The sequence below is a fragment of the Myxine glutinosa genome, chromosome 1, assembly GCF_964187855.1.
Source record: "Myxine glutinosa chromosome 1, kmMyxGlut1.1, whole genome shotgun sequence".
Lineage (NCBI taxonomy): Eukaryota > Metazoa > Chordata > Myxini > Myxiniformes > Myxinidae > Myxine > Myxine glutinosa.
Genome location: NC_136261.1, coordinates 378803915 through 378816264, shown reverse-complemented (window position 1 = coordinate 378816264; position 12350 = coordinate 378803915). Strand labels below are relative to the sequence as shown.

General features: G+C 47.8%; 1 protein-coding gene across 7 annotated transcripts in view; it reads right to left on the bottom strand.

Annotated features, from left to right (window-relative positions):
• LOC137415872 (E3 ubiquitin/ISG15 ligase TRIM25) overlaps nt 1-12350 on the bottom strand; it is a 732877-nt gene that overhangs the window by 81739 nt on the left and 638788 nt on the right. For 2 of the 7 annotated variants that reach the window (XM_078770215.1, XM_078770216.1), the window contains one exon: nt 11122-11324. The exons of the other annotated variants lie outside the window; for them this stretch is intronic. In XM_078770215.1, the coding sequence (XP_078626341.1) occupies nt 11122-11324 (203 nt within the window). The remainder of the gene's footprint in view (nt 1-11121; nt 11325-12350) is intronic. 7 annotated transcript variants of the gene reach the window in all.

Genomic DNA, 12350 nt, shown 5'->3' with positions numbered 1-12350 from the left:
CTTACTTTTTTTTTTGTTAAACTGGATTTTTTTTCTAGTTTCTGAAGCACTCAGAGCCATTGATGCCTGATAAGAGTCCATTTTTGGTAATTTCCAGGCTCCAGCCCACTGTGCCTCGGGCGTGGCCGCCGCCCACTTGGTGCGCGGAATGATGTCACCACGCCAGTGGGCTTTCGTGTTCGCCACAAGGACAACATTTGTACACACAACAAAGGAAATTAACAAACAAAAAAAAGTGGAAGAGAGGAGGTGAGGAAATGGTAACCTGTAATTAAGACAGTTGGATCAAGTGGGGTTAACAAGGGTTTTTGGAGGAGGGAAGAATGAGGTCGGTGTTGGGGATGGCATGGTATAAATTTCTATGAAAAGGTGTCATTAGATCGTTTAAAGAAGGTTCATCATCTATCTATAATTCCATTAATCTCTGTGTGTATGTGTGTATGTGTGTTTGTATGTGTGTTTGTATGTGTGTTTGTATGTGTGTATGTTTGTCTGTGACCGCTGTTTCTCGACAACTACCGGTCCGATATACTTGAAACTTGCCAGGTATATTGCTGGGGACCCGAGGATGTGCCTTTTCAAGGATTGAAATTAATCGGACAAGTAGTTACCGAGCTATGGCGATTTCTTTACCAAACACCGCAAGCCGTTCGCTTTGGACCAAACCATTTCATGTAAATAGAGGGGGGGGGGGGGGTTCTGTGGTCGTTACTGCCACGTGGTTTCAAAGTTTTTTTTTGTTGTTGTTGTTTGCACGCATGTTTTTTTGCACCCACGTACGGGCACGCCCTAGGATGTTTACACACACACACCCCTACACAAATTTTTTTTTTTTTTTTTTTTTGGCAAGGAACGGGCACCCACGTACGGGCACGTCCTAGCTTATATATAGTACGGGCATGCCCTAGTTCTCTTAAAGTCACCAAACCGTCCCGGTCGAGCCGTTCAAATCCGTCGAGTCGCGTCAAGAGGACCGTGATGGTCACGCATTTCAAAGACCGCCTGTCGGATCCTCATGTCTGAAGCCGCATTACTGTGCAGGTGGGGGTCTCTTAATAAGGCGAGAGTTGCGCTTCTGGATGGACCTCATCAGGACCAAGCGAGCGTTAGTCTCGGCATGTGATGCAATCTTATCTGGCATCAATATGCCGTTAACAGGATATGTTAAACCACCAGATGAAACTGTCGGAAAATCCAATCAAACCCAGACCAAGTCATTTAAGTGTATGTAAATATATACACATACACATACATGCATGTGCAAGCATGCACTGGGTGGGGGGGGGTGTGAAGGGGGGGGGGGGGGTGGTAGGGAGCACATTTAGACATTTCTGGAGAATTACGAATCGATAATTTAATAGTTCCGACAACAACAAAAATCATCTCCGTTGCCTTCTCATCAAACCCCCACCACAAATTGCCTGTGCCCACGAAATCTCGCCGGCTTAACCACAAACTTTACCATTCATACTACAAGTATTTTCACAAAGAAAGACTCAACAACATCGAACAATGGAACCTTCCTGGGTGAGTGATTGAGGATTCCAATCGACCGACGACCAGGATGAGAGGGATTCCAATTGACCGACAATCAGCAGGTGGAGGACTCAAATCTACCGATGACCAGCAGGAGGTGGACTTGAATGGACCGACGACCTGGAGGAGGAAGATTCCAATTGACCAACGATCAGTAAGAGGAGGATTCCAATCGACCGACGACCAGGAAGAGGATGATTCCAATCGACCGACAACCAGGAAGAGGGGGATGAAGTGGATGATTCCAATCGACCGACAACCAGGAAGAGGGGGATGAAGAGGATGATTCCAATCGACCGACTACCAGGAGGAGGAGGATTGCAATTGACCGATGATCAGTAAGAGGAGGATTCCAATCTACCGACGACCAGGAAGAGGATGATTCCAATCTACCGACGACCAGGAAGAGGGGGATGAAGAGGAGGATTCCAATTGACCGACAACCAGGAGGAGGAGGATTCCAATCGACCGACGACCAGGGGGAGGAGGATTCCAATTGACCGACGACCAGGAAGAGGACGATGCCAATCTACCGATGACCAGGAAGAGGAGGATTCCAATCGACCGAAGACCAGGAAAAGGATGATTCCAATCTACCGACGACCATGAAGAGGGGGACTCCAATCGACCGATGACTATGAAAAGGATGATTCCAATTTACCGACGACCAGGAAGAGGACGATTCCAATTTACCGATGGCCAGGAAGAGGCGGATTTCAATCTACCGACGACCAGGAAGAGGAGGATTTCAATCGACCGAAGACCAGGAAGAGGGGAATACCAATCTACCGACGACCAGGAAGAGGACGATTCCAATTTACCGACGGTCAGGAAGAGGAGGATTCCAATCTACAGACGACCAGGAAGAGGAGGATTTCAATCGACCGAAGACCAGCAAGAGGGGAATACCAATCTACCGACGACCAGGAAGAGGATGATTCCAATCGACCGACGACCAGGAAGAGGAGGATACCAATCTACCGACAACCAGGAAGAGGATGATTCCAATCTACCGACGACCAGGAAGAGGACGATTCCAATCTACCGACGACCAGGAAGAGGAGGATTTCAATCGACCGAAGACCAGCAAGAGGGCAATACCAATCTACCGACGACCAGGAAGAGGATGATTCCAATCTACCGACAACCAGGAAGAGGAGGATTCCAATCGACCAACGACCATGAAGAGGGAGACTCCAATCGACCGACGACCAGGAAAAGGATGATTCCAATTTACCGACGACCAGGAGGAGGAGGATTCCAGTCTACCGACGACCATGAAGAGAGGGACTCCAATCTACTGACGACCAGGAAGAGGATGATTCCAATCTACCGACGACCAGGAAGAGGATGATTCCAATCTACTGACGACCAGGAAGAGGAGGATTCCAATCTACCAACGACCAGGAAGAGGATGATTCCAATCTACCGACGACCAGGAAGAGGATGATTCCAATCTACCGACGACCAGGAAGAGGATGATTCCAATCTACTGACGACCAGGAAGAGGAGGATTCCAATCGACTGACGACCACGAAGAGGGAGAATCCAATCAACCGACGACCAGGAAAAGGATGATTCCAATTTACCAACGACCAGGAAGAGGAGGATTCCAGTCTACCGACGACCATGAAGAGGGGGACTCCAATCGACCGACGACCAGGAAAAGGATGATTCCAATTTACAGATGACCAGGAAGAGGAGGATTCCAATCGACCGACGACCATGAAGAGGGGGACTCCAATCGACCGACGACCACGAAGAGGGGGACTCCAATCGACCGACGACCACGAAGAGGGGGACTCCAATCGACCGACGACCAACCATGAAGAGGGGGACTCCAATCGACCAATGACCATGAAGAGGGGGACTCCAATCGACCGACGACCACGAAGAGGGGGACTCCAATCGACCGACGACCATGAAGAGGGGGACTCCAATCGACCAACGACCACGAAGAGGGGGACTCCAATCGACCGACGACCACGAAGAGGGAGACGCCAATCGACCGACGACCAGGAAAAGGATGATTCCAATTTACCGACAACCAGGAAGAGGGGGATGAAGTGGATGATTCCAATCGACCGACAGCCAGGAAGAGGGGGATGAAGAGGATGATTCCAATTGACCGACTACCAGGAGGAGGAGGATTGCAATTGACCGATGATCATTAAGAGGAGGATTCAAATCTACCGACGACCAGGAAGAGGATGATTCCAATCTACCGACGACCAGGAAGAGGGGGATGAAGAGGAGGATTCCAATTGACCGACAACCAGGAGGAGGAGGATTCCAATCTACCGACGACCAGGAAGAGGAGGATTCCAATTGATCGACGACCAGGAAGAGGACGATTCCAATCTACCGACGACCAGGAAGAGGAGGATTCCAATCGACCGACGACCAGGGGGAGGAGGATTTCAATCGACCGAAGACCAGCAAGAGGGGAATACCAATCTACCGACGACCAGGAAGAGGATAATTCCAATCGACCGACGACCAGGAAGAGGAGGATACCAATCTACCGACAACCAGGAAGAGGATGATTCCAATCTACCGACGACCAGGAAGAGGACGATTCCAATCTACCGACGACCAGGAAGAGGAGGATTTCAATCGACCGAAGACCAGCAAGAGGGCAATACCAATCTACCGACGACCAGGAAGAGGATGATTCCAATCTACCGACAACCAGGAAGAGGAGGATTCCAATCGACCAAGGACCATGAAGAGGGAGACTCCAATCGACCGACGACCAGGAAAAGGATGATTCCAATTTACCGACGACCAGGAAGAGGAGGATTCCAGTCTACCGACGACCATGAAGAGAGGGACTCCAATCTACTGACGACCAGGAAGAGGATGATTCCAATCTACCGACGACCAGGAAGAGGATGATTCCAATCTACTGACGACCAGGAAGAGGAGGATTCCAATCTACCAACGACCAGGAAGAGGATGATTCCAATCTACCGACGACCAGGAAGAGGATGATTCCAATCTACCGACGACCAGGAAGAGGTTGATTCCAATCTACTGACGACCAGGAAGAGGAGGATTCCAATCGACTGACGACCACGAAGAGGGAGAATCCAATCGACCGACGACCAGGAAAAGGATGATTCCAATTTACCGACGACCAGGAAGAGGAGGATTCCAATCGACCGACGACCACGAAGAGGGGGACTCCAATCGACCGACGACCACGAAGAGGGGGACTCCAATCGACCGACGACCACGAAGAGGGGGACTCCAATCGACCAATGACCATGAAGAGGGGGACTCCAATCGACCGACGACCACGAAGAGGGGGACTCCAATCGACCGACGACCATGAAGAGGGGGACTCCAATCGACCAACGACCACGAAGAGGGGGACTCCAATCGACCGACGACCACGAAGAGGGAGACGCCAATCGACCGACGACCAGGAAAAGGATGATTCCAATCTACGGACGACCAGGAAGAGGAGGATTCCAATTTACCGACGACCAGGAAGAGGAGGATTCCAATCTACCGACGACCAGGAAGAGGATGATTCCATTCTACCGACGACCAGGAAGAGGACGATTCCAATCTACCGACGACCAGGAAGAGGACGATTCCAATCTACCGACGACCAGGAAAAGGATGATTCCAATCTAACGACGACCAGGAAGAGGAGGATACCAATCGACCGAAGACCAGGAAGAGGAGCATACCAATCGACCGAAGACCAGGAAGAGGAGGATACCAATCGACCGAAGACCAGGAAGTGGAGGATACCAATCGACCGAAGACCAGGAAGAGGAGGACACCAATCGACCGAAGACCAGGAAGAGGAGGATACCAATCGACCGACGACCAGGAAGAGGAGGATACCAATCGACCGAAGCCCAAACTCAGACGCTTTCACACCTTTGATGGGGCTTTGTATTCCCATTGGCTTCTCGTCCTGTCTGGATTTCTTGCTGTGTCTGGTTCTTGTGTGTGAGAATCGCTTCTCAGCAGGGACAACGGATTACACATTCAGGCATCTGGTAAGGGATTTAAAGCAACTTCAGACAAATTAACGAAGGGATCGATTAAAAGATCATTTAGACAACACAAAATGGGCGAGTGACCTTTAACCCTGTCTGGACATGTCTCATACACAAATACCATACTCTTTATGCTAAACATTTAATAATGAAATAACTACGCAACACTGTCTCCTCCTTTCTCAAAGGTCTATTCCAGACCCTGGGGGAAACGTTGGGGTCAGCTATCTGTGGTAGTGTATAACAATTATATATTCAATTAGTGCCTCTACCCTTTCAATTAAACAAATAAAATCTAAGGCCTCATTGTGCTGGAATCAACAGGTTGTATAATAAAACACATAAATAATAAAAACAAGAAGACGTCATGCGTAGCACGACACTTGCAAAATCCGCCCCCCCCCCCCCCACCCCAAAAAAGTTTTCCAATGATACAGCAAATTGTCCATTTCATGAAGATTAAAATTTACAATCTTGATCAAAGCTCGGGTCAACAGGATGAAAAGTGACGATTTTTCAGATGAAAAATGATGATTTTGGAAGGTTGACCTTGAGTTGACCTTTGACCTTTAGACCTCAAAAATAGTTAATTTCCCTATTTAGTGACTCAATGTGCAAATGCTGTTCAATTTTCAAGTCAATCGGATGAAAATTGAGGATATTAAAAATTTGGCCTATGTTGACCTCAAAAATAGATGGTGGTTGAATTCAGTGACCATATATATAAATCCTCTTAGAAGTTCAAGTCAATCAAATGAAAATTGTTGATTTTAGAAATTTGGCCTATGTTGACCTTTTGGCCTGTGTTTACCTAAATTGTAATATGTGGTTGAATTCAGTGACCAGATATGCAAGTCCTCTTCAAATTTCATGTCAATTGGATGAAAATTGAGGATTTTAGAAATTTGGCCTATGTTGACCTTTTGGCCTATGTTGACCTCAAAGATACTTGGTGGTTGAATTCAATGACCAGATATGCAAGTCCTCTTCAAATTTCAAGTCAATTGGATGAAAATTGAGGATTTTAGAAATTTGGCCTATGTTGACCATTTGGCCGATGTTGACTTCAAAAATACTTGGTGGTTGAATTCAGTGACCAGATATGCAAGTGGTCTTCAAATTTCAAGTCAATCGGACGAAAATTGAGGATTTTAGAAATTTGGCCTATGTTGACCTTTTGGCCTGTGTTGACATTTTGGCCTATGTTCACCTAAAATATAATTTGTGGTTGAATTCAGTGACCAGATATGCAAGTCCTTTTCAAATTTCAAGTCAATTGGATGAGAATTGAGGATTTTAGAAATTTGGCCTATGTTGACCTTTTCGCCTATGTTGACCTCAGGAATACTTGGTGGTTGAATTCAGTGACCAGATATGCAAGTCCTCTTCAAATTTCAATTCAATTGGATGAAAATTGAGGATTTTAGAAATTTGGCCTATGTTGACCATTTGGCCGATGTTGACTTCAAAAATACTTGGTGGTTGAATTCAGTGACCAGATATGCAAGTGGTCTTCAAATTTCAAGTCAATCGGATGAAAATTGAGGATTTTAGAAATTTAGCAAATTTGGTGACCTTTGGCCTATGTTGACCTTTTGACCTATTGACCCCAAAACAATAGACTTCTTGCTTTTGACCAACTACCACTTGGTGGAGTTTCGTGAAGATCGGTTGAAAATTGTGACCTGTAGGCCGGTAACAGACAAACAGACAAACAGACAGACAGACAGAACCACAAACACAACCGACCAATATACGTGAAAAATCTTCGATTTTGCAAGTAATAAGTCTCTATTGATCTCTTCCCCAATCAGCCTTTGATTTAGAAATATTTGATTATTCAGTGGATTAGAATTTGCCACATTCACTTATGCCTAATGAAACACATCGTGGATCACGACATATTAAACAATTCTGCAGCTGCAGTGAATGGTGCCAGGATGTCTGGCCCTAACTCGGGTTTGTTTAGACATTCTGGACTAGGAATTCAGGAAGCCTTGAGAAACCATTGTTTTACCTCCAATGGAATGTGTGGGCAGATGCCTCCCTTCACACCTCCACCCTACTTCTGGTCATGAAGTTGTTTCCAAGCTCTCCTGATTGGTTGACCTCTGGATAACATTGCAAGAGGCCTTGAGTGTCCACCCTTGCCTTTTCCTGGAAAATTTGCCACAAAGTAGTTTCTTATCTTGTGCCTGTCAAACCCTTAGATTGATTGTTACCATATGTCTTACTACTTCACCCTACCCTACCCATTCATGGTTTTGCTGTAAGAATCCTCCGATGTTAGCATAAGATCAGAAAGAGGACCGTGCGTGATTTTTCCTTGTACTTTGTATTGTTAAAATCCTCTTTCTCCATGCGCATAAATAATTGCTTCAAACTCTGATCTTGAAGAACTTCATTTATTCGACACTTCCAATGACATGCACATTTCCATCTATTCTGATTCCACACGTATACAAGCCTCTCCTCAGTGAAAGACACATGAAAGCCCGCTGGAGTTTGCAAAAAAGCACCTAGAGGACTCTCAGACTGCTAGAAACAAGATTCTGTGGTCTGATGAAACCAAGATTGAACTGTTTGGCTTCCGTCCAAGCCCAGATCGGTGGAGTGTTGCAGTGATGCTTGTCCTTCTGGAAGTTTCTCCCATCTCCACACAGGATCTCTGGAGCTCAGCCAGAGTGATCATCGGGTTCCTGGTCACCTCTCTTACCAAGGCCCTTCTCCCCCGATTGCTCAGTTTGGCCGGGCGGCCAGCTCTAGGAAGAGTCCTGGTTGTTCCAAACTTCTTCCATTTAAGAATTATGGAGGCCACTGTGCTCTTGGGAACCTTCATTGCAGCAGAAATTTTTTTTGTAGGCTTCCCCAGATCTGTGCCTCGACACAATCCTGTCTCTGAGCTCTGCAGGCAGTTCCTTCGACCACATGGCTTGGTTTTTGCTCTCATATGCATTGTCAGCAGTGAGACCTCATATAGACAGGTGTGTGCCTTTCCAAATCATGTCCCATCAATTGAATTTACCACAGGTGGACTCCAATCAAGGTGTAGAAACATCTCAAAGATGATCAAGAGAAATGGGAGGCACCTGAGCTTAATTTCAAGTGTCATCGCAAAGTGTATGAATACTTATGTCAATGTGATATTTCAGTTTTTTATTTTTTATAAATTTGCAAAACTTTCTAAAATCCTGTTTTTTCTTTGTCATTATGGGGTATTGAGTGCAGATTGAGGAGGGAAAAAATGAATTTAAACGATTTCAGCATAAGGCTGCAACATAACAAATTGTAAAAAAGTGAAGGGGTCTGAATACTTTCTGAATGCACTGTAGATCGCGTCGTTAACCAGGATCCCAATCACAGGAGTTCGTGCCCTGAACAAACCCCCAACTAACATCCCAACCACAGGAAGTTGTGCCCCAAACTAACATCTCAACCACAGCAGATACACAAAAAAGGTGCATCTAACGTCTCAGCGACAGCAGGTCGTGCCCCGAACTAACATCTCAACCACAGCAGGTCGTGCCCTGAACTAACATCTCAACCACAGCAGGTCATGACCTGAACTAACATCTCAACCATAGCAGGTCGTGCCCCGAACTAACATCTCAACCACAGCAGGTCGTGCCCCGAAATAACATCTCAAACACAGCAGGTCGTGCCCCGAACTAGCATCTCAACCACAGCAGGTCGTGCCCCAAACTAAAATCTTGACCACAGCAGGCCGTGCCCCGAACTAACATCTCAAACACAGGAAGTTGTGCCCCGAACTAACATCTCAACCACAGGAAGTTGTGACCCAAACTAACATCTCAACCACAGGAAGTTGTGCCCCAAACTAACATCTCAACCACAGCAGGTACACAAAAAGGTGCATCCAACATCTCAACCACAGCAGGTCATGCCCCGAACTAGCATATTGTTACAGATACGACTTTGATGGTATGGTGGGCCGAGCGGGATGGCCGCCGTATCCGTACAAGTTACCCGATTGTGCCCGAACGTTGACTAGCCGCGCTATGCTGGCTCAATAAGAAAAAGAAGACACCCGGCTGGATTACAATCACACAATACGACACCAACGTTTCGATTCTCAAGTATATTCGTACGGAAAAAGGTTAGATTACAGGGGCTAGAGGTATATTACAGGAAGACAGGCACTTAGACACACTCTTATATTAACCCCGGACAGACGACAGACACACGGGACAAAATGCTGACTCACACGGGGGTTGATGAAAAGGAAAGGCAGGTCGCGATGGCTCAAGGTGCACTCTTGGCTCAAGGCAGAATCGACTCGGTCCGGTCCAGAGATGCGGGGAGGTATCGTCGCGCTGGGGGTGGCGGTGGCTTCTCTCTCCAGTCTCCAAGCTGAGGCGCATCTGACGTCACGTCCGGCAAGCGGCTGCGTATATCCGGCGGGGAGTGACACGCCCTCGGCTCGTTAGCTCCGCCTCGTGGAATCGGCACGTTGCTTCTCATTGGGTGCGTGCGGGGGGGGTTACTGGCTCCGCCCCTGACGAGGAGCTGACAGCCAGCCCCTTCGGGGTAACCCCGTGGAGCGCATGGTCTGGAGCTAATCGAGCCGGTGTGAGGACGCATCCTCCCCCGCTCCGCCGCCATCTCCTCTGTTGTTGTTGTAATTGTTGTTGTAGTTGTTGTTATTGTTGTTGTTTGGGGAAGAAGATGGAAGGAGGTATGGGAAAGGTCCTAAACTCACTACTGATGCCATATAATCACATTCTGGTGCAACGAAGAGTCATAATTAATGGAAACGAGGCCTTAACTGACATAGATTAAGAATAACTAGGAAGATGTCCGAAAGTTGGCTACGTGTGGTGCGGTGGACCTGGGCACGACATTTAATGGGGGAATAAGGGGAAGGTCGGCTCTACTGATTGTTATTTACATGCAATGGGACTAGGGAATGGGGGATTGGGGAAAGTTGGGGAGTATTGGAGAAAATAGGGGAATATTTACAAGCGGATATGGAGGCCAAATTCCATATTCGCAACATTGCACCCTTCTCTACCCTCGGGGCGTCCCGACCCGATAAATTTTTACCTACTTTAGTGTGGCACGCAATGTAGTTCCCTCTACTATTAACTCTACCCTGAGTGCGACAGTTTTACAGATATTCACAAATGAGTAAATATGTCCCCCTGCGACGTTGCACCCTTCTCCTCACAGAAACACACCCACAGGATAACCGAATCCGGAAAGAATTCTCAAACTAAACATACAGCCGGTAGGGAGCATTATTTACAAGATTACGCTGATATCTACACTACGATCCAGGACCTGTTTTTGGAGGAACACATGCAGATGTTATGCATAGAGAGAGCGCGCTTGCCAACATCGATACACCAACCCACGAGTGCTCTGTGGCCGACGGCCTTTAATAACGTGCAGAGCACCCTTCCCGAGCATCAACAGCACCACCCCACCACCAATCGGTGCAGTCACCATTGTTCATTGGAATAAAAATAAATGCGACAACCCCTAACCCTGCAGGTGTCTCTTGCTCTTCTTGTGGTGCACTTGGTGTCAACTAAAAGTGGTTCACCTGTATGGCATAGGTGCCACGTTGACCCATAGGTCCATCCCCGGGTGGTGCTTGGCCGCAAACGAACTGCGGTCCATTGTGGGTGGCCACAAACATTGCGGTCCATATGGTGTATCGATCCCGGCAGCAAACAGCGAAAGTGCAGGCCCACAACTGCGCAGCCAGCACCTCTCTCTCCTCTCTCTCTACCCCAAAGCCAGATCCTCGGAGGTGGGAGACAAAAGAAGCAGACAAGTGAGTAAGGTGGTAAGGGCGCAAAAGTGCACGCAATACAAGATGATGCACACTGGGGGCACATGGGAACCAGGTGAGACAGGTACGTTCCTATCGTACGCCCCCCCCCACCAGGTAACCTACATGGCCCCTCCCTTACCCCTTACTGTATCCACAAAACACAACACTACCCATAAACATCTACTTTACAAATCGACAAACATCCCTACTGTCTTCCCCGTTCCTCCCATAAACCAAATTCGTCTTCTCTCCCTCCTAACCAATCAAATTTGCCATTTTCAACTCTCATCAAAATTTGCCATTACCAATTCATCATCAGTCCCTCCTAGGGAGGGAGAGATGGAATCACCCCAATGTCTCATCCACGTCGTGATGCGTCTCACAAATCCACAGCAATTTCATTTCCTGCACAAAACAAAGAAAACACAGGTGTGGAGTCATCATCATCACCACAGGCAAGTGGCTGCGTATGGTGCGACAGGTTCATCAATCCTAACTATTTCCTAAGTGACTTTAACAACTTTACACTACCCGGGGTCTTTCTCCGGCCAAACCATTGGCCCTCTTACACTATGGGTTCTAAAAACCAATTCCCATTGGCCAAACTGTGGTGCTCTTCAATTTGGGGTCTCACTCCCCCGATTCATCTCCCGGTGCCCTCGTACAATTTCTGGGCTGCGACGTGTACCTCTCCCAGTGGGTCTACCCACCTGCACACCTCCACCACTGCAGTTGCCTCCGAGCTTACCTGCTCCTTACCCTAACCTAACTACCAGGGGAAGGCCCTCTGGCTCTCTCCCCACTCCGTGCCCTCTCTGGCACTGGGCTGCCCGATCCACACCCGGGATCCTCAGGCACCCACTCACAACTACCGGCTCCCAGAGCCCACCTGCGGCCTCACCTGGCCGACATCCTCACAGTGGTGGAGTGCCCAACCAACTACACACACTAACAGGCTACACGCCCAGCCATTTCCACAACACTAATGCACCCAT